The 27,742-nt window shown below is 46.0% G+C and overlaps 1 protein-coding gene across 1 annotated transcript in view; it reads left to right on the forward strand.

The window, feature by feature from the left end:
* Window positions 1-27,742, forward strand: part of CACNA1A (calcium voltage-gated channel subunit alpha1 A) — a 204,225-nt gene that overhangs the window by 76,207 nt on the left and 100,276 nt on the right. The window contains exons 24-31 of the mRNA XM_044282909.1: window positions 5,966-5,977; window positions 6,701-6,800; window positions 7,660-7,820; window positions 8,229-8,366; window positions 11,171-11,372; window positions 12,861-13,025; window positions 15,530-15,640; window positions 23,032-23,115. Of these exons, the coding sequence (XP_044138844.1) occupies window positions 5,966-5,977; window positions 6,701-6,800; window positions 7,660-7,820; window positions 8,229-8,366; window positions 11,171-11,372; window positions 12,861-13,025; window positions 15,530-15,640; window positions 23,032-23,115 (973 nt within the window). The remainder of the gene's footprint in view (window positions 1-5,965; window positions 5,978-6,700; window positions 6,801-7,659; window positions 7,821-8,228; window positions 8,367-11,170; window positions 11,373-12,860; window positions 13,026-15,529; window positions 15,641-23,031; window positions 23,116-27,742) is intronic.

Raw genomic sequence — 27,742 nt, forward strand, 5'->3', positions numbered from 1 at the left:
GTTGTATTAAATCTAAAAAAATTGATCCAGTATGAAAATTATTGCAAGTCAACGGGCCCCGTATCCAGTTTTTTTTAGCTAACAAAAAAAAAACTATTCAGCTATTTCCGTCAGCCCCATACAAATTAATGGGGGAGGTGGCCGTGCAAGCGCAGTGCGCTGCCATTCACTTTTATGGGGAGAGTGCTTGGCGGGTCCTCCAGCCACCACTCTCCCCGCTCCGTTCTCGGAGTAGGTATATTCTAGCATCTGTGATGGGAATACCCCTTTAAGCTTGGCCTGATCTGATCATTACCCGACCAGCTTCACTATTATTGTACAGGCAGACAGTAGACATTCAGGTTTTATTCAGGTTTTTTTATGCAGTTTTGAACCTGGAACCTGGAGAGGATCCAAAAAGAAGGAGAAGTAGACTATGTCCTATATACTTTCTTTTCTTTTTATGATCCAGGCTTCAAAAGTGCAAAAAAAAAACTGAACATGTACTGTATCCTAAAAGTCTTGACAACTGATTAGAGGGACATCTACTGTATCTTTGTGTGCCCATCCATGATGTGGTCCAACCACAGGATCCGCATGTGGATTGCCTATTAAAACAGCAGCACGTACAGGTGCAGCCCAGCAGTGGTGATCCCACAGCCGGACCGCTCTGGTGCTTAGGTCAGTGGTAATCCCACAGCCGGACCGCACTGGTGCTTAGGTCAGTGGTATTCCCACAGCCGGACCGCTCTGGTGCTTAGGTCAGTGGTAATCCCACAGCTGGACCGCTCTGGTGCTTAGGTCAGTGGTGATCCCACAGCCGGACCGCACTGGTGCTTAGGTCAGTGGTATTCCCACAGCCGGACCGCTCTGGTGCTTAGGTCAGTGGTAATCCCACAGCTGGACCGCTCTGGTGCTTAGGTCAGTGGTGATCCCACAGCCGGACCGCTCTGGTGCTTAGTTCAGTGGTAATCCCACAGCCGGACCGCACTGGTGCTTAGGTCAGTGGTATTCCCACAGCCGGACTGCTCTGGTGCTTAGGTCAGTGGTGATCCCACAGCAGGACCACACTGGTGCTTAGGTCAGTGGTAATCCCACAGCTGGACCGCTCTGGTGCTTAGGTCAGTGGTAATCCCACAGCCGGACCGCTCTGGTGCTTAGTTCAGTGGTAATCCCACAGCCGGACCGCACTGGTGCTTAGGTCAGTGGTAATCCCACAGCCGGACCGCACTGGTGCTTAGGTCAGTGGTGATCCCACAGCAGGACCACACTGGTGCTTAGGTCAGTGGTGATCCCACAGCTGGACCGCTCTGGTGCTTAGGTCAGTGGTAATCCCACAGCCGGACCGCTCTGGTGCTTAGTTCAGTGGTAATCCCACAGCCGGACCGCACTGGTGCTTTGGTCAGTTGTAATCCCACAGCCGGACCGCACTGGTGCTTAGGTCAGTGGTGATCCCACAGCAGGACCGCTCTGGTGCATAGGTCAGTGGTAATCCCACAGCCGGACCGCTCTGGTGCTTAGTTCAGTGGTAATCCCACAGCCGGACCGCACTGGTGCTTAGGTCAGTGGTAATCCCACAGCCGGACCGCTCTGGTGCTTAGGTCAGTGGTAATCCCACAGCCGGACCGCACTGGTGCTTAGGTCAGTGGTAATCCCACAGCCGGACCGCTCTGGTGCATAGGTCAGTGGTAATCCCACAGCCGGACCGCTCTGGTGCTTAGGTCAGTGGTAATCCCACAGCCGGACCGCTCTGGTGCTTAGTTCAGTGGTAATCCCACAGCCGGACCGCACTGGTGCTTAGGTCAGTGGTAATCCCACAGCCGGACCGCTACTGGTGCTTAGGTCAGTGGTAATCCCAAAGCCGGACCTGCTCTGGTGCTTAGGTCAGTGGTAATCCCACAGCCGGACCGCTCTGGTGCTTAGGTCAGTGGTAATCCCACAGCCGGACCGCTCTGGTGCTTAGGTCAGTGGTAATCCCACAGCCGGACCGCACTGGTGCTTAGGTCAGTGGTAATCCCACAGCCGGACCGCTCTGGTGCTTAGTTCAGTGGTAATCCCACAGCCGGACCGCTCTGGTGCTTAGGTCAGTGGTAATCCCACAGCCGGACCGCTCTGGTGCTTAGTTCAGTGGTAATCCCACAGCCGGACCGCACTGGTGCTTAGGTCAGTGGTAATCCCACAGCCGGACCGCTCTGGTGCTTAGGTCAGTGGTAATCCCACAGCCGTACCGCACTGGTGCTTAGGTCAGTGGTAATCCCACAGCCGGACTGCTCTGGTGCATAGGTCAGTGGTAATCCCACAGCCGGACCGCTCTGGTGCTTAGGTCAGTGGTAATCCCACAGCCGGACCGCTCTGGTGCTTAGTTCAGTGGTAATCCCACAGCCGGACCGCACTGGTGCTTAGGTCAGTGGTAATCCCACAGCCAGACCGCTCTGGTGCTTAGTTCAGTGGTAATCCCACAGCCGGACCGCTCTGGTGCTTAGGTCAGTGGTAATCCCACAGCCGGACCGCACTGGTGCTTAGGTCAGTGGTTAATCCCACAGCCGGACCGCACTGGTGCTTAGGTCAGTGGTTAATCCAGTTCATCTTCTAGAAACATGACTTACTTATTGGCACAAGCCTTTTCGTAGCTTGCAGTTCATAGATAGTCTTATGCAGATAAAAGAAGCAGCCCTTGTGAATGCTGTGGAGCCCATGGAGAGCGGTCCTAGCTGAGGTTGGTCCCATAGGTGGTGTGAGCACCCATAAAGACTAGGGAGAGGGAACAGGTGCTGGGTCCTAAGGAAGGCCCAGTTCTGAAATATGAGACACATGTCACCTCAGCAGAGGAAGCACAATCCTGCCGATATCCTGTCACGTCTCCTCGCTCCCTTCACAGGGGTGGGAGGACGCGCTAAGATCCTCTTTAAACAATATTCACTGATTAGAATAAAATGCCTACAGCGGAGCACATCCTCCAGGAAGGAGATCACATGCAATTCAATCTCTTACTGATTTAGATTGCCCAGCGGCAGTGTGTATTCACTGAATAATACAGTCACTTGTGACTATCCTGCTCTTTACCAAAAAATACCCTTTTTTCTTTTTGCTGTTTTGATATCGTAATTATCATGATTATTTATATTGACATATTTGTTATAATTCACACATTCTATAGAAAATCCAAAGTAGAACATTTTGGTGTCATCTGTGGCCTCCTAAAACATCATGGCTGTCACTAAAATAAGTCAACTGGTTCCCACAAACTCCACTTCTTAAATATTCGGTGGTCTCCTAGGAGGGCAGCAGGACACTGGAAGATCTGCACCACATACTAAACATACAGGGACCTAGGATGTGTATTATTTGGGGTGTTATCTTTTGCTGGCGGACATTCATTGTCTATGTGATGTATTCCATGTATGAGTATTAGGATTAGCAGTCAGAGGACATTTTCTTAGGTCCACCTGCCCCATGGCTCCCCTTACTAGGGTCATCAGTATACGTGCAGCAATTGCCTGATAATCATCTTTTTCTTCCTGGTGGTTTAGTCGTCTGTACGTTACTGTCAGAGAACTCAGGTCTCCATGCACCAACGTCCTGCTGAACCTGTGACGGACATACACATCAGCAGCCAATGTGAGAAGGGGGAGGGAGAGAACAGCAGGCTGGACCAATGATCAGACAGGGGGTGTGTCCTAGACTACCTCAGACTCCCTGTAGGCACTGTAACTATGCTGTAGTCACCTACCACAGCTCTGCCCTAAGGAGAAGGAGATAAAAGGCAGCCAAGCAACAAGATCTGAGGGAAAAAAATAGCAGGTATTCATCACCTACATGTAGTGACTTACCTATGGCTCCTGAGCTCCTGATTGGACAGTCACTTTAAGGAGGTTTTGTTGGACCCCCAATGATTACAAGAATAGCGGTCCCATAGTCTCTGTGTGAATGGAGCAGTATTGAAAATGCATGACCACTGCTCTGTTCACTTATTTGGGAGTAGGACCCATGGACACTAGCTGTAATCCTCAGAGGAACCTGACAGCAAGTGTTCATATTCCGCATCGCTGTACAGGACCCCAGGGCTGCAAGGCAGAAGTGCTAACCACTGAGTCACCGTACTGGCCATAATAAGCTAAGAATTACATGAAATTTAAGGAGCTGTCCATGCAATACACAGACACCCTGAGTCCTCCAGAGACGGAGCGATGTGACAGTGGTCTGCAGAGAATCTCTGAATAGACGGCAGGTCTGACCTTGGGAAGTACAGCATAAAATCCCACTAGTGGACGCAGGCTAAGCAAGACTGGACCATTGAAGTTTGGAAAAAAAAATCATGATACAATGCAGTCCATCTTTCCTTGGGTCAACAGTCCAGGCTGGTGGTAGTGCTGAGATTATCTGTGAAATGTATTTAGCATTATTTAAGTATTAAATATATTAAGTATTATTTTACACTACCGATTCATGCTGACCATCTGCACAATCCGAGTCCACCTTTCCTAATGACTACTTCCAACTGGATCTAACCCACCGTGCCACACAGGCCATGAGCTGGGCATGCTCCAGACTGCCATAGGATAGCTTTGAGATGTGGTGGAACAGGAGATGTGCAGCATGACGTAATGGCGCAAAGAGTTCAGGCCCAGTGCTACAAAGGTGGACCTAATAAAGTGGTTATTGACTGTGTTAAATAGGTATGTTTCATGGGTGGCCTGATGAAGGGCTTTCATTTAGCCCGAAACGTTGCCATAACTGTACATTGTGCATCATTATGTCCGGCTGAATAAATATCACTTATCATCACATCAATCAAACAGAGTGCTGTCTAATTATACAAATACTACATATACAATACTTGTCATATACGCCATTTTGATTCATAAATGAATGCATCCTACAACTCTAATGATAACGGTCCCCCATTATGCTAATTATTTACAGATGCACTTAAAGGGGTTCTCCAGGATTTTCATATTGATGGCCTCTCCTCAGGATTGATGGGGGTCTGATTCCCGACACCCCTGCCAATCAGCTGTTTGACGAAGCTGCTGTCGCCACGGCCTGCCGTCCATTTATTAGTGGCTGTGCTTAGTATTGTGCTGAACCCCATTCACTGGAATGGGACTGAGCTGCACCTAGGCCACGTGACCGATGAATGTCACCGGCTTAGGTTGAGGACTAAGTGCTCATGGAGTAGGACCCCCTTCGATGTGATATTGAGGATAGGCAATCCCAGAAAATCCCTTTAATATGAAGTATAAAAGGTTTCTAGACAGAAAAGATATTAAGGCCTATTTAGCCAATCCCAAGACCGGATCTTGAAGGGAGGATAAGTATAAAGAAATGATTTCCTTCTATTTGTATCCGCTACATGTAGACTTTGGGGGGCATTTATCAAGCCCCATGTGCCGGAAAACTGATGACAAAAAGTCTCATAGTTTGAAGCACACCGTGCTTGAGCAAAATGTTGGTGACTTTTTTGGGGTTTAGATCCCCACTTACTACTTTTCCAAAAAGTGGGCAGTACGGGGGGAGCCTGGCACATTTATTATAATGTACCCAGGGAACTGGCGTAGATCATACCAAAAACCTGAGGTGCACACTTCTTATATTTGACCAGGTCTGTGTGCCACAATGAACATCTACACCTGCAAGGGAGAATATAATAAATGCGCTGGAAGGACTAGTGCTGCCCCAGCACCCCCCCACTCTCAGACCACTTTGACCCCCAAAAATGTGCAACATTTTGCACAAGCAATGGCATCTGCCAAACTTTGTGACTTTTTGATGCCCGAGTTCTTGCATACAGAGGTTGATAAATGCCCCCTATAAGCAAGCGACATTGCCATTATTGGGAAGAGGTTTGGATTAGAAAAGCATTCGGATTGTCAGTGGCTACTGATTCAAATGCGTGTTGTTTTTGGAGGTACTTGTAGTGTCTTGTCGATGTTTCCATGTGTGTGTGATTACTTCCCTCTCTTCTCACACCGGCTGCCTCCTTCAGGAGTAACCAGCGGTAATGTGCATTTGTCCCCCATCTTCCTCTTCTCTGTCTTCTTCACCTCTTTTGCCCACACATCTCCGTCTTGCAGTGTAGGCCGCACATTGTATTCTGGCACAACAGTCCCCGAGTGCGCTCTGACAGGCACACAGCAGTCCCCTGACAGCTCCTCAGTGATATCAGATAGTCCGCTAGTGAGGACGATGTGGGATTGTAAGATCCCACAGTTGTGACACTTAGGGATTTCATCTAGTACGATAAATGCAAATCTCAATGGGGAGTGTGTGATAACAAAATAGATGGTCAAATCTCCAGGGCGTTTGACATGAAAGCACTGAGGGGTTTGAATATCCAGCTCCACTAACAGTTCTCCCCCTTTTTTTTCTTTCTCTTTTCTTTCCTTTCTATCTAAATGTCTTATCTTATCTCTACTGAATCTAAAATTTCTACTCTCTGATATTTATATCTGGTCTGCTTGCATGTTACTGACCACGTTTCATTTCTCCACCATGCACGCTCACGTCCCATGCTCATCTCTGTCTCTCGCTTCTTCCTCAACGACTGAGTCTATCTTTTCTTCTTTCTTTGCTTATTAATTTTCCTCCTTTCTGTAATGGTAATTCTCCTTTCTTGGTAAACCTCTTCTTCACTTCTACCTAACATCCTACTTCTGACTACTTCTGCCTCTTCCTCTTTCTCCTCTTCTTGTTTTCCTCTTCTTTTTCGGTCTTACAACAGAGGCGGGAGTAAAGGAAAGGACATCAGCACCATCAAATCTCTGCGTGTTCTTCGTGTCTTGAGGCCTCTGAAAACCATTAAGCGACTGCCCAAACTAAAGGTTAGTACCATGTACTTATCACGAGTTCTCTCTAGTAAGGATGATCGTAGACTTAATGGACAGATGTATTATCAGTAAGGACGTGAAGGACAGAAGTTGAGTGGCTTCCAGATATCTCTAGCATTGCTCATGATGGCTCAGTGGTGAGCACTGGTGCTGAGGTTCAAATCCGACCAAGGGACAACATCTGGATGGAGCTTATATGTTCTCCTCGTGTTTGCGTGGGTTTCCTCTGGGTACTCCGGTTTCCTCCCACACTCCAAAGACATACTGATAGGGAACTTAGATTGTGAGCCCCATTGGGGACAGAGTGATGATATGTTAGTGCTATATAAAGAAAAAAAAAGGTAGTAAAAAAATATAAAATAAAAAGTAGTCAGAGACAGAAATAGAGGACGCAATTGGCCAGATCCCCAGGACCACAGTTTTCTACAGTGTCCTAAGGACAGGACCTCGAACCGTAACCAGACAGGGGAATATTATTGGGATGTAACATACTATGAGGGTGCTATGTTAGAGTTGTATGATAATTATGACCATATTATGTGAGCAATTATATTCTAATATTACTTGCATGCTGTATGAAGATAATGTATTATTTAGGCACTGATATGTAGTCATTGGAGATATCATTTTGCATTGTATGGTGGTATCCTGGTAACAAGTGCATACATATGTACTGAAGGTGTATGCATGATACATTTGTATTAGATGGTGGCTCACTTTGTCCTAAAACCGGCCATAAATAATGTCTGCAGGGACTTTCGCAGCAATGATCTACAGCAGGAGATATCAGCACCCATGGACAGCAGGAAAAGCTCTTGAATTGCTCTGATGCCACTCTCGTCTCACTTTTCAGGCTGTGTTCGACTGTGTGGTGAACTCCCTGAAGAATGTCCTGAACATCCTCATTGTCTACATGCTCTTCATGTTTATCTTCGCTGTGGTGGCGGTCCAGCTTTTCAAGGGGAAGTTTTTCTACTGTACAGATGAATCAAAAGAGTTTCAGAGAGACTGCAGGTGAGTGACTGCTAAATATAAGGTGATCATCAGTGCCGCCTGATGGTAGTGATGATGCGCTGCCCGTTCTGTGCACATGGGGGTAATGCCAACTGTTGAATCAGCAGCCAACATGCCTAGCGAGTCTGAGAATAACTGATTAATAAGGAAGAGTGAAAACTACAAGCTGATTGACTGACTTTCAGATGTTTGTTAGGTCTTGATTTGGACAACGTTCTGAAACCTTTTAACTAATTACTTGAGGCACACGATCATCTCATGGCTAGGACCAAAACGTAAGAGGATGTGCAGTTCTGGAGATTTTATGAAAGCCAAGATCCATCTCATAAGCATTTAATGGGCTTGGGCATTTACATCATTATTTCTCATTAATTTAATGAATTATCACATCCTTGTCTGTCCCTCTAGAGGAGAGTATCTGGTATATGATAAGAATGAAGTCAAAGCACAGAGGCGCGAATGGAAGAAATGGGCGTTCCACTATGACAATGTCCTGTGGGCCTTGCTCACCCTCTTCACCGTGTCCACAGGAGAGGGCTGGCCAGAGTAAGACAAGATGTGTTTCTATGCATGGAGTTTAGAAACTGCATTGTATGTCTGTAATTCCATAGGGTGGGTCTCTGGATCTGAATTTTTTATGTCTTTCTTCCACCTTACCATTTTACAAGCTCTAGTGCACGGGTGTCAAACACAAGGCCCGTGGGCCGAATCCGGCCCGCCAGACCTCGTCATGTGGCCCGTGTAGCCGCCGCCGGCCTTCACCTTTTATTATCACTTCCTGCAGGCGGCCCCTGCAGGAAGTGATAATAAATCACATAAGGAGGGCTGGTCAGGGGCCACACACCACAGACTACGGGCCCCGCTCCAACCTGGGAAACGTCTACAGCAGGGTCTGACCTGTCACTATGGTAACTGCTGATCACCAACACGCTAACTACCGATCACGAGTCTTTCTCCGCTCTTTTGATTGGCCAATCTTCTGTTGTGGGCGTGGTATCCCGATTTTTTTGGGGGGGAGCCAGGTGTTGTGACGTCATCAGCCGCCAACTCAGTTCAGACGTCATCAGCCGCTGACACGAGGCAGCCAACGTGAGCCAGGCAGCATGGCAGAGCCCAGTGTGCAGCTGGCGCAGAGACTGGCGGCCAATGACAAGAACAGCCGTGATCGGGCCCTGCGCAAACTGCGCCACTACCTGTCAGTCCGGAGCGCGGAGCGCGAGGGTGAGAGGAGAGGAGGAGGGGGGCACTGAGAGAGAGGAGAGGAGGGGGAGCACTGAGAGAGAGGAGAGGAGGGGGAGCACTGAGAGAGAGGAGAGGAGGGGGAGCACAGAGAGAGGAGAGGAGGGGGAGCACAGAGAGATGAGAGGAGGGGGAGCACAGAGAGAGAGGAGGGGGAGCACTGAGAGAGGGAGAGGAGGGGGAGCACTGAGAGAACACTGAGAGAGAGGAGAGGAGGGGGAGCACTGAGAGGAGAGGAGAGGAGAGGAGCGGGAGCACTGAGAGAGAGGAGAGGAGGGGGAGCACTGAGAGAGGGAGAGGAGGGGGAGCACTGAGAGAGAGGAGAGGAGGGGGAGCACTGAGAGAGAGGAGAGGAGGGGGAGCACTGAGAGAGAGGAGAGGAGGGGGAGCACAGAGAGAGGAGAGGAGGGGGAGCACAGAGAGAGAGGAGAGGAGGGGGAGCACTGAGAGAGAGGAGAGGAGGGGGAGCACTGAGAGAGAGGAGAGGAGGGGGAGCACAGAGAGAGGAGAGGAGGGGGAGCACAGAGAGAGGAGAGGAGGGGAGCACAGAGAGAGAGGAGGGGGAGCACAGAGAGAGAGGAGGGGGAGCACTGAGAGAGGGAGAGGAGGGGGAGCACTGAGAGAACACAGAGAGAGGAGAGGAGGGGGAGCACTGAGAGGAGAGGAGAGGAGAGGAGGGGGAGCACTGAGAGAGAGGACACTTATGGATCTGTGGATGACACATAGCATAAGATGCTATATATGTGTCATACACAGATCCCCTATAAGAGCCACCCACAGATCCCCATAAGAGCCACCCACAGATCCCCCATAAGTGTCACCCACAGAACCCCCATAAGTGTCACCCACAGAACCCCCATAAGTGTCACCCACAGATCCCCCATAAGTGTCACCCACAGATCCCCCATAAGTGTCACCCACAGATCCCCCATAAGTGTCACCCACAGATCCCCCATAAGTGTCACCCACAGATCCCCCATAAGTGTCACCCACAGATCCCCCATAAGTGTCACCCACAGATCCCCCATAAGTGTCACCCACAGATCCCCCATAAGTGTCACCCACAGATCCCCCATAACAGTGCCATCCACAGATCCCCCATAACAGTGCCATCCACAGATCCCCCATAACAGTGCCATCCACAGATCCCCCATAACAGTGCCACCCACAGATCCCCCATAACAGTGCCACCCACAGATCCCCCATAACAGTGCCATCCACAGATCCCCCATAACAGTGCCATCCACAGATCCCCCCATAACAGTGCATCATCCACAGATCCCCCCATAACAGTGCGCCATCCACAGATCCCCCATAACAGTGCCATCCACAGATCCCCCATAACAGTGCCATCCACAGATCCCCCATAACAGTGCCATCCACAGATCCCCCATAACAGTGCCACCCACAGACCACAATTAGTTCAAAAGCACACCTTTTGGTTCAAAAAATTTTTTTTCTTATTTTCCTCCTCAAAACCCTAGGTGCGTCTTATGGGCCGGTGCGTCTTATAGGGCGAAAAATAGTTCTGGAATGTGTTGGATAACACTGACAGCACAACCGGCCCTTTGAGGGTGACCAAACTGCTGATGCGGCCCCCGATGAATTTGAGTTTGACACCCCTGCTCTAGTGTGTGTATTTGCATTTCTATCCATGTACTGTGAACTATATAACAGTATATACCGATAGAAAGATGGATGACTCGCTGCTTAGAACTTAAATGACCGAAGAACCTAATTGCAAAGATAATGCTATTGGGCGGCTTCTTCTCCAGTAGCCTGGAGGTGCGTTATGGCTCACACCTCTACATCCTGAGTCAGTTCTCTCCACCTATCCTATAAAAACTAGATATCCAAATGGATTCCATTGTTTTCATTGGGAACTGTGTTAAACTGAATAGAAAAAAAAATGATTTTATTTAATTTGGCTTCCTATTAACAGAGGCTTGAAAGTCATCTGTTCCTTGTATCACACATCTGTAGTCTCCTGGTCCAATACTGAAGAAGCTACCCCAGCACTCATGGCCATTTCCTTGGGTTGTGTATAGGGTAGTATATGTGTATAGGAAGAAAACTCTTATCCTTGTCTACTTACTCATTTATTTCCACAGTGTCCTCAGGCACTCAGTCGATGCCACCTACGAAGACCAAGGACCCAGGCCTGGATTCCGCATGGAGATGTCCATCTTTTATGTCGTATATTTTGTGGTTTTCCCTTTTTTCTTTGTCAACATTTTCGTAGCCTTGATAATCATTACTTTCCAGGAGCAGGGGGATAAAATGATGGAGGAGTACAGTCTGGAAAAGAATGAGGTATGTATCACAGTGTGGCAGTCCAGATATTCTAAGGATAGGTTTAAAGATACGTGGTGATATAGGCCTGAGCTACATGACAAGATCAAGCAACCACCACTTATTGCTGCCCGTAAGAATGAGAGTGTGAGCAATGCATGTGGCAGGCGCAGCACTATAAGGTTCCTTTTGAGCTGTGGTATTAGAAGAATTTTGATATCTCTGAATTTTTAGTCTAACCAGACTGTCTGTTACTCTGTAATTCCTCTAGCGCCGTTCTATGGAAACAGTAGGTTTAAAGAGCTCACCAAATGCTTGAAATAACTTCTTTATTAACTTCAACTTTTCTTCATATATAACACTGCCACATCTGCAGCAGATAGTCCATGTACAAAACACATGTTGAGAAGATATCACAAAATGGCGGTATGCATAAGATGGTGGTTCAACTGTTCAATCTTGTCATTAAACATAAAATGGTGGATATATTTCTCTCTTCAGTATCTGTACTCTCACTTTAAGTTAATTAAGCACTTTATGATCTCTCTGAGAGGTATATCTGAGGTCTAACTAATAGTTCACTTGCTGAATTTGGTCGCAATTTGCAATATGCAGTTAGCAGTAACTATTTGCAGATTGGTTGAGTATGATCTGGTATGGTTGTATGCAATTTGGATTGTGAACTTTGTAGTTTGCAATTGGTGGAACTGTAAGTAAACAAATATATAACTAGTTCAGTATACAGTTCTAATCATTATAGTAACAGTAGGAACATTATATAACTGTTTTAAATACCTATTTTGGCCTCTCTGCATCCAAAAAACACAGCTCTTAGTGGAGTGAATGTCTATTCAGCTTCTCTCCTCTGGTGTAATGATTCTAGCAGCTCCTGCTAGGTGAATTTCCCACACAGGCTGTGTGTGAGGCTGACTGTGATTGGTCAAAACTCCTGCTGTGTGTGAGGCTAGCTAGGATCGGTCAAGACTCCTGCCCAGCAACAACAGTTTAACTCTATGCTTTCTGTTGTTTCTGCTGTGTCATTGAGTTTACCTTACATTATATAATGAATCTTAAAGGCATATTATCTTTTCTGCTTCTGTGAACACAATATATATAACAGTTATATGACATCCAAACATGAAGTCACTGTAAATAACCCTGCGTTTGTCTTTGACTACAACTTTTCAGCTGCTCGGCTCAAATTGTGCAATAATATCCTCATCATAGTCACATACACAGATCCCGTACATTGACACATGCAGTCTCCAGGGATCAGTATTACAGACTTGTAGGCAGTCCATGTGCCTCTGTAAGGCACCATATTCTCATTAGAAGCAATTCATCTAGATGAAAATACCCCAGCATGGGATGGAGTATATCACAATAATCATTCATACACAACATGGCCCAAAAACACCTTTGAGGATTGAGTTATGGATCTCTACCACACATGTGCCTAATGGTCATAATATGAGCAATAATTTTAACTTTTGCGTTTTTCTTTTACAGAGAGCATGTATTGATTTTGCTATCAGTGCCAAGCCACTTACCCGCCATATGCCACAAAACAAGCAAAGCTTTCAGTATCGAATGTGGCAGTTTGTGGTGTCTCCCCCTTTTGAGTATACGATTATGGCTCTAATCGCCCTAAACACCATTGTGCTGATGATGAAGGTAAGAGAAATGCATGGCATCTTCTTCTACCAATAACAGCTGCTGTAGACAATTAAGGTTAAGCCCCATTTGGAAACATGTCCCCTCGGACAATCTGGTAAATTATTCTGATTTTGGTAAAAAAAAAATAATCAGAAGACACAACGGTAACAATATTTAGCAGAAACTAAGAATAAAGGGGCACATTTATTAGGATCGGCGTTTTAGACGCCAGTCTTAAAGGCCCATAGCTGGTGGTGGATCTGCTGAAGTTCTGAAGAGGAGCAGGCCTCTACATAACTTCGGCGCCAGTTCTAAATGTAAGACGGCTTCCTTTCTGTCTTACATTTAGACCATCTTCTACACCTAAACCAGGTGTAGAAAATGATGACTGAGACGGGCCTGCCGGCCTGTCCCCTCCCCCGCCCACAATTTTAGACCTAGTGTGAGCAGGGCGAAGTCGCATATAGCAGCGCCACTAACCACTGCGCTGCCAACTGCACCTGAAATACACCAAATTTAGGCGTATTTTAGCATAGTAAATGACCCCCAAAATCTTCATGTGTGCTCAAGAAAGGTTTTTTTGTTCAAATTTTCTTAACGTTTGGTAAAAGAAAACATTGTGTTATAGTCCCCCCATATTTAGGCCAGGTTCACAGCTGCGTTGTGTACTCCAGCACCCTGTTCCGGTCACTGTATCCCGCATATATGCAGGCTTACCCGCCGGACAAAAAATACTACATGCAGCATTTTTTTGTCTGGCCAACTAGACAAACCTAGACAACATAAAAGGCAAACACCACAGATGTCCTGTGCTAAGTGTCCTCACCCTGAGTGAAACAATAGAGCAAATTAGATACATAAAGTGTGTAGGTAGTTCTAGCAGGCAATGAACCTGAGGCGAACCACTTGTGAAAATGGACCATGAGGACCACTGTGTTAGACAATTTGGATAAATAGTAAAAATAGTTTTAGCAATATCCTCCATTCGAATAATGGTTTGTAGTCCCTTTGGTCATTGAGCACATGCTCTAGGGATAATTAAACTGTGAAGAAATTATGGAGTATGTTACCTTAAATCAACATGATGGGGTTGGGAAGCATCAGCAGATACTGTACATGACAGTCCAGAAGTCTCTGTGAATAACCCATCAAACATGGTAAGAGGTTGTGTTAGAGCACTGGAGAAGGCAACTGGCCGTAGACAAATCCAGAACCCCTGGGAGCCAGGCCATCCCTAGTGTATCCTAAAAAGGATTCAATGATCCACTCCAGATGCTGTCCCCTCTACATATGCAAAATAATACGGGTATATACTGTAGGGTTCCCAAAGATGGCTATAAGTGGACCTGAGAGCATCCACATAGCTCAGCTTGAATGCATTAAGAGTCCCAAAAATGGAAGAACATGGAAACGATGGAACAATGTCGCCTGTGTTTAGGGCCCCGTAGCCAAAAGAGAGACTTGGATGATAATGGAGATTTATGAACCTCTATGTCCAGCTTCAGCTATGCTGACTTGTCCCTAAGCAGATTGAAGACACAAGTGAAGAGAATATGACCTTGTGAGATAAGGTGGCATTTAGTAGACCATCCCACCGCTTTTTATTAATGATTAGTGAACAACCCCTTCCACACAAAACACCAGAGTCATTTCAGTGGCTTAAAATAATGCCTCAGTGGGAGCAAAAGCAATGTCTGAAAATAGCAAGGGAGCATGTCCATTTTAATGAAATCAACCCTCCCAAACCAGGATATGGGCAACATTGACCATTTTCGAAGATCAGTATCTGAGGTCAGTGGATAGAGGAAGCGCAAAGTAGCCCGAAACGGCCGTCGCCGCTTCACTTGCTGTGAAACTGTGCATGTTGCTTCAGCCCCGATGTTTTAATATGTGGAAGAATAAAGGAACGTATATTCTACAGTGGTGGGTGCCGCCTTCTCTTACTTCTATATACAACTATTGTTGGCACTTTGGACATTGGCTGAGCACCACGTATACTGTTTGAAGATAGATAGAGTGTTAGAGGGGATCGATACGTACCGGGATAGACACACGGCAGTGCCACCCATCTCTACACTCTACTTGTTTTATATTGAAGTCAGAGAAGTCGGCATTGGAGTCAGAGAATGCTGCACAGGATAGTCCAGTGTCCGGGCACATTTTGGGATGGGCCACAGCTAGGCTCCATCTTGTCCTTTTCCTCACAGGCCTCTGACCCTGACTGGATTCCACCTGTCCGCCTCTGAAACTGGCACAAATTGAGACAGTCTGGTCTTTCTGTGTGCTCCCATAATGGAGAACATACAGGTTCAAACCCAATTAGCCAACATAAAGATGAGGTGAGCAGGAGCCCAGGAAGTGTACTGATAAGTGTGCCATAGGTAAAGTACGCATCCTCCATAATAAGTTTTATGCTGGAACAGATTTCCATGGGTTGAAAATGATCATTAGAGACAATTTATTCAAGCTTATTATCTGCCTCTCTTACACATACATTGAGGAATTGTACTTTTCTCTTGTAGTTTCACGGATATACCAATACATATGATCAAGTTCTGAAAGCATTCAATATCGTCTTCACCTCTCTCTTCTCTCTGGAATGTCTACTGAAGATCATTGCTTTTGGAGTTCTGGTGAGATTTCCATAAAAACTCAACATTGTAATTACAAGTCAATTTCCCATATGTCACACACATTGGGGACAATTCAGCTGGTGGCCAGTGAACCTATCGGGATTTTTTTGGTGTGTGGGAGATAAACCAGCAATTAATGCACTAGTTGTGCTGTCAGTTTGGAAATCAGGAGCCCATAATTCCTAAAGGCTCTATTAGACAAGCAGACTATCTAGCAGATCATCGCTGTGAATGCTCGTTAGCGATGATCTGGCAGTGTAAGGCCTCTTTCACAAGGGCGTCCCGAATTTGCTCCGGATGCGTCGAGTGTGCCTTGCGGGAAAACCATGCGAGTAGGCACGCAATTGTAGACAGTTTTGACTGCGATTGCGTTCGATGTTCAGTTTTTTCCACGCGAGTGCAATGCGTTTTGCACGCGCATGAGGAAAAACTGAATGTGGTACCCAGACCCGAACCCGGACTTCTTCACTGAAGTTCAGGTTTGGGTTTGGTGTTCTGTAGATTTTATTATTTTCCATTATAACATGGTTATAAGGGAAAATAATAGAATTCTTAATACAGAATGCTTAGTACAATAGGGCTGGAGGGGTTAAAAAAAAAAAAAAATTAACTCACCTCATCCACTTGTTCATACAGTCTGCATCATCTTCTTTCTTCTTCTTTCAGGACCTGCAAAAGGACCTTTGATGACATAATCGGGGTGACGTCAGTGCAGGTCCTGCTGAATAAAGATAGAATCTTCTATCTTCAATTAGCAGGACCTGCGCTGATGTCACCACGTGGTGAGCGCGATTACGTCATCAAAGGTCCTTTTGCAGGTCCTGAAATAAGACAATGCCGGCTGCGCGTACAAGTGGATAAGGTGAGTTAATTTATTTTTATTTTCTTAACCCCTCAAGCAACATTTTAGTATGTATTCTATATTAAGAAAGCTAATATTTTCCTTTATAACCATGTTATAAGGGAAAATAATACAGTAAATTGACTTTTATCAATTTACTAACATCATCTCCTAGCAACCATACTGTGAAAATCACATTGCATCCGCACTTGCTTGCGGATGCTATGCGATTTTCACGCAGCCCCATCCATATCTATGGGGCCTGCGTTGCGTGAAAAAACAAAGAATATAGAACATGCTGCGATTTTCACGCAACGCACAAGTGATGCGTGAAAATCACCGCTCATGTGCACAGCCCCATTGAAGTGAATGGGTCCGAATTCAGTGCGGGTGCAATGCTTTCACCTGACGCATTGCACCCGCACGGAATTCTCGCCCGTGTGAAAGGGGCCTAATACTCCCAATCTTTCAACAGGTTTAAAAATCATTGTTTGGCGGCGGCATATTGTGCTGTCTAATGCTTCATACTGAGGAGGAGATTGCTGCATGTAATAGCAGCAGTCTCCTCCTCTGACGAGCAGGCGATCACTGGGAAGGAACGCTTCCCTCCCGACAATCACCTGCATAATCTGGCTGTCTAATACTGCCTTAAGACATTGTCCTGCCCAAATATTTCTATTGTGTATTTGTTAGGCCCATATTCATGATATGCAAGCAATGACTGCAGACTGTATAAAGGACATGCATGTTAACTAGCACTGTTCTCTCATGATAGGTCATGAGATCAGGATTATTAAAGGGCATCTGTCAGCAGTTTTGTACCTATGACACTGGCTGACCTGTTACATGTGTGCTTGGCAGCTGAAGGCATCTGTGTTGGCCCCATTTTCATTTTAATATATGAGCCTTTAGGAGTAATGGGGGCATTGCTGTTCCACCTAGAGGCTCTGATTTCTCTGCGCTTTGACTGACAGGTCCAGGCAGTGTAAACATGATCTCGCCTGGCCCTGACTTCTGCGCCGTGCACTTTTCCTGTACTGCGCCTAAGCCAGATACTGAAGCGCACAGCACAGCGTAAGACTTTCGGAGAAGTCAGGGCCTGGCGAGATCATGTTTACACTGCCTGGACCTGTCAATCAAAATGCAATTATAGAGAGAGCAACGCCCCCATTGCTCCTAGAGGCTCATTTGCCTATATTAAACATCATTTTTCTCAGCAATGCGGGCACATATGTACATGGGACCAACACAGATACCATCAGCTGCCAAGCGCACACGTAACAGGTCAGCCAGTGTCATAGGTACAAACCTGCTGACAGATGCCCTTTAAAATAGAGCACTTAAAGGGACTATGTCTGTTGTTTAAAAGTTTTTTATGTTTCAAATATTTGAAATAATTTTTGGAAGATCTTAGTTTTTAGTAATTTTGCATGTCATTATCTACACTGAACAAAAATATAAACACAAGACTTTTGGTTTTGCTCCCATTTTGCATGAGCTGAACTCAAAGATCATTTTCTACATACACAAAAGACCCATTATTCTCAAATATTGTTCACAAATCTGTCTAAGGCCTAGTTCACACGAACGTTTTTTTTGCAAGTGTACGGGCCGTTTTTTTGTGTTCCATATACGGTCTATATACGGAACCATTCATTTCAATGGTTCCGCATTAAAAACGGAAAACTTTGAAAGATAGAACATGTCCTATTATTGCCCGCAAATCACTTTCCGTGGCTCCATTCAAGTAAAAAAAAACGGAACACATACCGAAATGCATCCATATGTCTTCCGTAGCTGTTCCGTTTTTGCTGAACCATCTATTGAAAATGTTATGCCCAGCCCAATTTTTTCTATGTAATTACTGTATACTGTACATGGTATACGGAAAAACGGAACGGAAAAACAGAAAGGAAACGAAAACACACCGGAACTCAAAAACGGAACAATGAATCCGTGAAAAACGGACCACAAAAAACTATAAGGCCTCTTTCACACGAGCCTGGCGTGTGAGAGCCCGATAAGGCGTTTTGCACGCGCGTGAGAAAAATCAACATGTTTGGTACCCAGACCCAAACCCGGACTTCATCACTGAAGTTCAGGTTTGGGATCGGTGTTGTGTAGATTTTATTATTTTCCCTTATAACATGGTTATAAGGGAAGATAATAGCATTCTTATTTCTTAATACAGAATGCAAAGTAAATTAGGGATGGAGGGGTTAAAAAAAAAAAACCTGCTCCATAGCTGCCGGTCTCTGTTCTATCTTCAGGACCTGGCAAAAGACCTGTGGTGACGTCAATGTGCTCATCACATGGTTCATCACCATGGTGAGGGACCATGTGATTGGACCATGTGATGTGACATCACCACAGGTCCTTCGCCGGCAGCTCAACATTACAGAAGAAGACAGAGATCCGCAACTACGCGATCAAGTGGACTCGGTGAGTTAATTTTTATTTTATTTTTTTAACCCCTCCATCACTAATTTACTTAGCATTCTGTATTAAGAATGCTATTATTTTCCCTTATAACCATGTTATAAGGGAAAATAATAATGATCGGGTCTCCATCCTGATCGTCACCTAGCAACCATGCGTGAAAAATGCACCGCACTTGCGTCACGCGGCCCCATTCACTTCTATGGGGCCTGCGTTGCGTGAAAAACGCTGAATATAGAGCATGCTGCGATTTTCACGCAACGCACAAGTGATGCGTGAAAATCACAGCTCTTGTGCACAGCCCCATAGAAATGAATGGGTCAGGATTCAATACGGGTGCAATGCGTTCACCTCACGCATTATACCCGCGCGGAATACTCGCCCGTGTGAAAGGGGCCTAAAAGCCATACGTTCGTGTGAACTAGGCCTAAATCTGTGTTAGTGAGCACTTCTCCTTTGCCGAGATAATCCCTCCCACCTCACAGGTGTGGCATATCAAGGTGCTGATTAGACAGCATGAATATTGCACAGGTTTGCCTTAGACTGCCCACAATAAAACGCCACTCTGAAATGTGCAGTTTGATCACACAGCACAATGCCACAGATGTCGCGACGTTTGAGGGAGCGTACAATTGGCATGCTGCCTGCAGGAATGTCTACCAGAGCTGTTGCCCGTGCAATGAATGTTCATTTCTCCTCCAAAGGCATTTCAGAGTATTTGGCAGTCCACCCAACCGGCCTCGCAAAAAAAATCTAAATTCCTGCACTTTTCACACTGGCCACTAAGCCTAATAATAAATAGGCATCACTTTTTGGTCTGTAGAGCAGACATTTCAGCAGTCATCTCATTAACACCACACTCTGGATTACAAAGACAAATATCATCAAACAAGAGATCCACCAATCACAATAGGTGATATCACAGCTCATCTGCTCCCTCCTGACCTCTGCACAGGTCATAGAGGGTTAAAGGAAATATTAATTCCTAATTATTAATATTTTGGTTAATATCAATCCTTTATATTCATAAATAGGCGTTAGTCGTCTAGTGATGACGCCGCCTATTAATATCTTAAATAAAACTATCCCTGTTGCTTTACCTAATTACTGAACTTCATGCGACTTACGGCGGCAACCATAAAAGACTATACCCTGTATTATGAACAATAAAGGATATTTATTAACACAATAACACGTCTACAGTCTACTAACACGTGATATCTATATATATTTATATATCAATGGTTATAAATATATATACATATAGACGCACACACCACAGTACAGTAATAGCACTACAATAACAACACTACACAATACATCTAACTACTCTAAAGACAATACCCAATTCCCCCCCCCCCCCACACTCTACCTAAACATACACTTACACACACGTTACTTAGCAGCAACCCACCCAACCTGGCTATACATTCTGTCCCTACTGGGAAACACGATACTGGCACTGCAAGGGTTAATATACATGCAGGCTGGGGAACACAGGGCAGGCCAGGGGTGGTAAATGGCTGCAGGGGTATACAGGGGTTAAATGCTGGGATTGCTGGTAAAAGGGTTAACCCAGGGTTGGTGGGTTAACACCAGATCATTGCAGCACAGGGATAGGGTACAGAGCAGGGATAGGGTTAGCAAGGCTACAGGCTATGGCAGGGGCAGTCCAGTCAGGGCAGGAGTAAATGGACAGCAGGAGCTGGAAGGCACTTAGCCACTCCAGGGGATGCTCGTCCCCCTAGGGGGCTGCTGGGTCCATCCTTCCCTGAGCGCTGGCTGCGCTCTCCATCAGGGGCAGGTCTTCTTTCCTGAGCGCAGCACAGCGCACCGCAGCCAGCACTCTCTTCTGGGGGGGATCGGGCCTGAGCGCAGTGTTGCCTCTTCCTGAGCACTCCCTGCGCTCTCCTCTCTACTGGGGCTGCCGGGGATCTGAGCGCTGCCTGCGCTTCCTTCCGGGTGGGTAATAGGGCTGTAGGAGTTACCTGCCTTGGGGCAGGTCGGGGTCCTTCTCTCTAGCACAGCGCAGCACAGCCTGGCGCATGGCTGCTTGGGCTCTCTTATCGGGGGGTGTCGGGGTTTCTGCGCCTTGAGCGGAGCGCTGCGCGCACGCCTGCAGCTGAGTACACGTGGGCTGGCATATGACATCAGCGCACCAGCCTGTACGTCCTGGCGCAAGTTTCCAGGTGGCGGATGATTTGAATCTCCCGCCTGTGAAGCGCCCGCATACCTCTGGCGCTGTAATTACTGCACCGGAGGTATGTGACACACAGGGGCAGAGGAACTCTTTGTTCCTCTGTCCATGTTATGTAAAGCATCTCCACCTTTGCCAGAGATGCTATCAAAGGGCAGAGGATCTGTATTGATTGTCTGTCCTTTGAATTGGCCGAAACTAGACATAATTGTCCAGTTGTCGGCCTCTCCTCAGCTGGGGGGGGCACCCGGAACTGGGGGGAATTACTGGCCACATTACATAAGTATATAGATACTTGGGGCAGCTCAATATACATATATATGCATGTGCACACAACTAACAGGAGTACGTATGCACATCCATACATATATACACACACATACTTGGGCCCATACTGGGCTACAGGGCCCACAAATATATGTATATATTAAAAGACATATACAGTATATACATATATATGCATAATACCACTTCCCTCTACACAGAGCATGCCTAGAAAACTCTGCCATAGAAGTCAATCAGGTCCCCTCCTGACCATTGTGTCTATGGCCCATGGTGACTGCTGTAAAGCATATCTCTAAATGCTGTTAACCCCTTCAGGACCCTGAGATTTTAAATTTTAGCATTTTCATTTATTTTTTTCATTTACATAGCCTTATGAGGGCTCATTTTTTGCGGGACAAGTTGTACTTTCTAATGGCACCATTTACGGTTGCATACCATGTAGTAGGAAGCGGAGAAAAAAATTCCAAATGGTGAAAAAACGCAATTCTGATAAACACACTATATGGTAAAATTGACCTGTATCTTCATTCTCCAGGTCAGTACAGTTACAACGATGCCACACTTGTATAATTTTTCTTGCGTTTTAATACTGAAAAAAAAAAACTTTGAGGAAAAAAATTATTTTAATCATATTCTGACCCCTATAACTTTTTGGTAGTTATGTGTACGGGGCTGTGTGAGGCCGATCCGTTCTTTTCAGTGATACCAAAGTGACAACTTTTTATTTTTTTCCCGTTACGCCCTTTGCCGTATGCTATTAATATTGTTATATTTTAATTGTATATGCATTATCACACGCGGCGATGTCCATGATGTTTTTTTTTATTGGTTAAGTATTTTTATTTTTAGGAAAAGGGTGGGTGATTTGAAATTTTGGGATTTTTTATTTTTTTCATATTTGTAAAAACTTTTTTTTTTACTTTTTTTTGTCACCTTGGGTGACAATAACTGGCAATCATTAGATTGCCCATTGTGTTCATTGATCGCTAAATAGCCATCATTGAACATTTCATTTGCACTATACCAATACAATGCTGCCACCTAGTGGCCTGTATTGGTATAATGCTGAAATAGACACTGAAGCCTGCTTGAGCTTGAAGCTATTTCAGCGATGTAACTGGTTCCCCGATCTCAGTCGGGGAACACTGTTACCGGAGTGGAAGCGCGCGACTTACACTTCCGGACTTATCAGATGCCGTGGTCACATTTGATCACGGCATCTGATCGCATACATGTGCCGTGGATCTCTACTATTTAAAATAGCAGAAACCCCGCCAAGTGGGCGTCATGTTTGGGGACCGGACTTCCGCCATACATATATACGGCAGAGGTCCTTAAGGGGTTAAGACAAGTTCAGACAAGATGGCAGCCCCCATAACCATGTCCAGGAAACCGAATAAAAAAATCTACAATCAGAAGATAAAATGAGATTAAAAAAAAGAATATATGTCACTATCTGGTTTTAACTGGCAGATAAGCTATAGGTGACACCTTCCTCCTCTGTGATTGCAGCTTTATCTATTCAGAGGGTATCAGTGGTGGGTGACCCAGCGATGGCCATCATTCCGGCCATGTGAAGGTCCATCCTGAGACTCATGTTCTACTTTTTGTATCCTCTCTTTCTTTTAGAACTATTTCCGGGATGCTTGGAACGTATTTGATTTTGTGACGGTTCTTGGAAGCATTACAGATATCGTGGTTACAGAGTTCTGGGTAAGTTCCCATGAATGACAGAATTACGTTCCCTCTGCGGTGGCTCTATACTGCTCCATACAGAGCACCACAGATGACAGGTACATCTACATCTGTCTTCTAGTGAGGGCACCACATGAGTGTGAGAGGTGCAGGGCATAATGGTGGTGGCGTGTGTGAATGTGACAGGTCCTCCCGAGTTACCGCATAGAAGGCTTTACCATAAATATCACTACAGCCCTACATTTCTGGTTAAATCAGAGAGACGGCCCTGAGTATATGGACATGATACATCTATGTGTTGTGTAGATCTATAATGCCATGTCTATAGGATGCTACGGTATCATACTGAATCTAGGTAGCTCTGGGTGCTGTATTATGGACGTATACAGAGAAGAGAATACCGTGCCACAGGGAGGCACCACACAGGACCACAGCGGCTCCACCAGTTCTGTGAATGTGGCTTTGCCTGTTCATGGACCCCTAGTATAAGGTTCTGTTCTGCATCTATAGCCATATATGAGGTCATTTATCAAACTGGTGTAAAGTAGAACTGGCTTAGTTACCCAAAGCAACCAATCAGATTCTTCATTTCATTTTCCAAAGAAGCTGTCAAAAATGAAAGGAGGAATCTGATTGGTTGCTATGGGCAACTAAGCCAGTTCTACTTTACGCCAGTTTGATAGATGACCCCAATAGTCTGCCTTTCTTTGGCATTTTTATCGTACAGATGTATCAGAGTGTGGAATAGAGGTAAGCTTCTTCAGAATACAAATACACTACTCACAAAAAGTTAGGGATATTTGGCTTTTGCGTGAAATTTATGGAAAACGTAAAATGTTCCCGCTCCAGTGAAATTATATCATGAAAGTCGGGCATTTAAGTAGAAGCAGTAATGGTGATTTCCTCATCTCAAACTATTTATTGACCAAAAAGGCGCCACCGGTGGTAGGTATACCGCCACAAAATGTCAGGGTCTCAATAACTCGTCACGTGGCCTTGAGCATTAATTACAGCTTGACAACGACGTCTTCTGCTGTTCACAAGTCGACTTATTGTCCGCTGAGGCATGGCATCCCACTCTTCTTGAAGGGCGGCCCTCAGGTCATCGAGGTTCTGGGGTACAGAGTTATGAGCCTCTACACGGCGACTCAGCTGATCCCATAGGTTTTCAATGGGATACAGGTCTGGAGAAAGTGCAGGCCACTCCATTAGAGGCTCCCCAGTCTCCAGCAGCCGTTCCCTAATGATGCGACCTCGATGAGCTGACGCATTGTCCTCCATGAAGATGAAATTAGGCCTGTGTTGTTCATGCAGAGGAACAATGACTGGATTAATGGTGTTATTCAGGTACTATGGGCTTGTCACTGTAGCATTCACACAGTGTAGAGCAGTTCTGTATTGACTAGACACACCTGCCCACACTGCGACACCACCACCACCAAAGGCTCGTCTGGTGACAACAGTGGCTGAGCATAGCGCTGTCCTTGACGTCTCCAACATCATCGGCGGCCATCATTTCTGCTCAGCGTGAATCAGCTTTCATCAGTGACCAGCACTGAGGCCCACTGGTCCCTCGTCCAGTGTAGATCCTCTCTGACCCATTTAAGACGATGACGCCTGTGGTCAGGTAAGCTTTCAGGTCATCTAGCACGCAGCCCACACTAATGTGGTGCATCTCACCTCCCTTAAATGTACCTGAAGTTGTGTGGCATTCATCATCTGGTTCCGCGGGGCCTTGTTCACAATGAAGCGGTCATCAGGACGTCCACTTCTCTGCCTTTCTGTGACTCTTCCAGTCTCTCTGTATCTCTGATACAACCTGCTGATGACACTCTGTGACACTCTAAGCTCAGTGGCCACTTCCATCTCAGAACATCCTGCTTAAAGCCTCGCAATCACGAGGTACTGTTGATCTATTGTTAGGTGTCGTCTTGGTCTCATGATGTCAAAATATGAACAGCATGATGAGGAGGACTGTTTAAATTTGAACCAGGAAATTTATTGGGCGATTCATTGATCAAACACCTGTTGTGAATTTTGCAGTTAAAGGGGTATTCTCATCTTGCTACTTCATCCTCAATTGCTGCCAGCTAGCTGTTCGCTTCCTGGTTTTCTGCTGCTGAGGCTGGGCGGGCTTAGGCAGTTTAAGTGAAGGCCGGCCACACCTCCTTATGACATCACACTGAGAACTCAGTCCTTGCGTGCTAGTTCACGTGAAGAGTATGACTCATCAGTCTGGCAGCCTGCAGTGTGTGTAAGGCCCCTCCCCCCGATGGGGAATCAGAGAGCCATGTGACGTGAGCTCAGTGCACAGTAACACGTGGCTGTTCTGCAGTTTTACACACAAAGTCTCAGTCTGATCTTTTACAAACCCATTCTGTGCATCAAAAACTGTAATTCCATATTATACATTAGCTCAAAAGCTTGACCAACCCCCACCCACCAGCACTGATGCAGATTTGTTTCCATTACAGCTGTACTCCAGTTGTGTATAAACCTTACACTATGTATATTTATAGATGCATATACAGCTCAGCTACATGTGTCTTCTACAGTCCCCTAACATCACTTTGGCTGAATGGCTTCCTATACAGCCCTGCTACATCTTTATTCTACTCCCCCGCTAGCATTGGGTCTGAAAAGTTACATATACAGCTCTGCTACATCTGTCTGTTTATCTCTTCAACCAGCACTATGTCAGAACAGCTGCATATACAGCTCTGCTACATCAGTTTCTCTCCTCCACCAGCATTGATGCTGACCCGCAACATATACAGCTCTGCTACATCAGTTTCTCTCTTCCCCTAGCATTGATGCTGACCCGCAACATATACAGCTTTGCTACATCAGTTTCTCTCTTCCACCAGCATTGATGCTGACACGCAATATATACAGCTCTGCTACATCTGTCTATTGCCTTCCCCACTAGAACTATGGCAGAACAGTAGCATATTCAGCTCTTCTACATCTATCAGCCCCCAAGTGCCTGCATCAACCCCCAAGTGCCTGCATCAGCCCCCAAGTGCCTGCATCAGCCCCGATCAGCCTCAAACAGCCCCCATCAGCCTCAACCAGCCCCCCATCAGCCTCAAAAAGCCCCCCATCTGCCTCCAACAGCCCCCCATATGCCTCCATCAGCCCCCCATTTGCCTGAAACAGCCCCCCATATGCCTCCAACAGCCCCCCATGTGCCTCCAACATCCCGCCATATGCCTCCATCAGCCCCCCATTTACCTCAAACAGCCCCTTATTTGCCTCAAACAGCCCCCCAATGTGCCTCAAATAGCCCCCAATCGTTGGTGGAATTAGCGGTGAACATAGAGGTAATACTCACCTACCTGTCCGTCCGCACTGACTTCTCTGCACGAACTGTTCGGGCGGCAGCGCATGCGCAGAACTATATTAGACGCGGCTGAGAAGAATATGGATCTGCGCATGCGCGGCCGGCCGGCGACGTGGGCGCTCACAGTGTGAGTGAGAGGCCGGCCGCAGGATCGCAATAGAAACCAGTGCGCAAGCGTGGCCCATGGATGCGGCTGCCGAGCGGTGGCCGTATCCATGGGCAGCAAAAATAAACAATGGAAAAAGAAAAGTGCATTTCCAGAATAACGGTGCGATTTTTTTTAATGACATATATTTAGAGAAAAGTACACAGGGGAATAAACTAATTTATCAGATATGAATAATAAGATGAGAATACCCCTTTAAGCTCCTTGTTATAGAACAGCAAGTTGTGCAAAAAGTACTGAAACATTAAACAGTTGGACATGTGCATTCAGAAGTATAGAGAAGGTCACATTAAGTTCACCTGTAAAGGTTAGGGTGCATTTTAGGTTCATCCTGAAATTTCACCCACAAGCCGAATATCCCTAACTTTTTGTGAGTAGTGTGTACGTAATAATTAGTTTATTTCTATTGGAAAGGTGTTAAATGCACTATAGAGAGATGTCCTCCAAATTATGGACCAGTTATGACCATGGTCCATACAGAACTTTTTCCTTGTCATAAATCAAACTAGAATGATTATATCAACCATAACACAGTGAGACTATTCATAAAGAATACAATATTTTGCCCATAGAAGTCAATCAGCTCACAGCTTTACTGTATAGCCAGCACTGGAATAAAAGAGAGCCATCCATGTTGTTATTCTCTGCTCTACTATGATAGTGTTATTGGCATAACTAAAACCCCGTAGGCCCTATAGAATCAGTGTCACACATTGCTCTGCATAGTATTTAATACTTGTGTACTGTCAGTACAATGCTCTGAGTGAGTGGTGCAGTCTCTGTGTCAGTAGTACAGTGCTCTGAGTGAGTGGTGCGGTATCTGTGTCAGTAGTACAGTGCTCTGAGTGAGTGGTGCAGTGTCTGTGTCAGTAGTACAGTGCTCTGAGTGAGTGGTGCAGTATCTGTGTCAGTAGTACAGTGCTCTGAGTGAGTGGTGCGGTATCTGTGTCAGTAGTACAGTGCTCTGAGTGAGTGGTGCAGTATCTGTGTCAGTAGTACAGTGCTCTGAGTGAGTGGTGCGGTATCTGTGTCAGTAGTACAGTGCTCTGAGTGAGTGGTGCGGTATCTGTGTCAGTAGTACAGTGCTCTGAGTGAGTGGTGCGGTATCTCTGTCAGTAGTACAGTGCTCTGAGTGA

The sequence above is a fragment of the Bufo gargarizans genome, chromosome 2, assembly GCF_014858855.1.
Source record: "Bufo gargarizans isolate SCDJY-AF-19 chromosome 2, ASM1485885v1, whole genome shotgun sequence".
Classification (NCBI taxonomy): domain Eukaryota; kingdom Metazoa; phylum Chordata; class Amphibia; order Anura; family Bufonidae; genus Bufo; species Bufo gargarizans.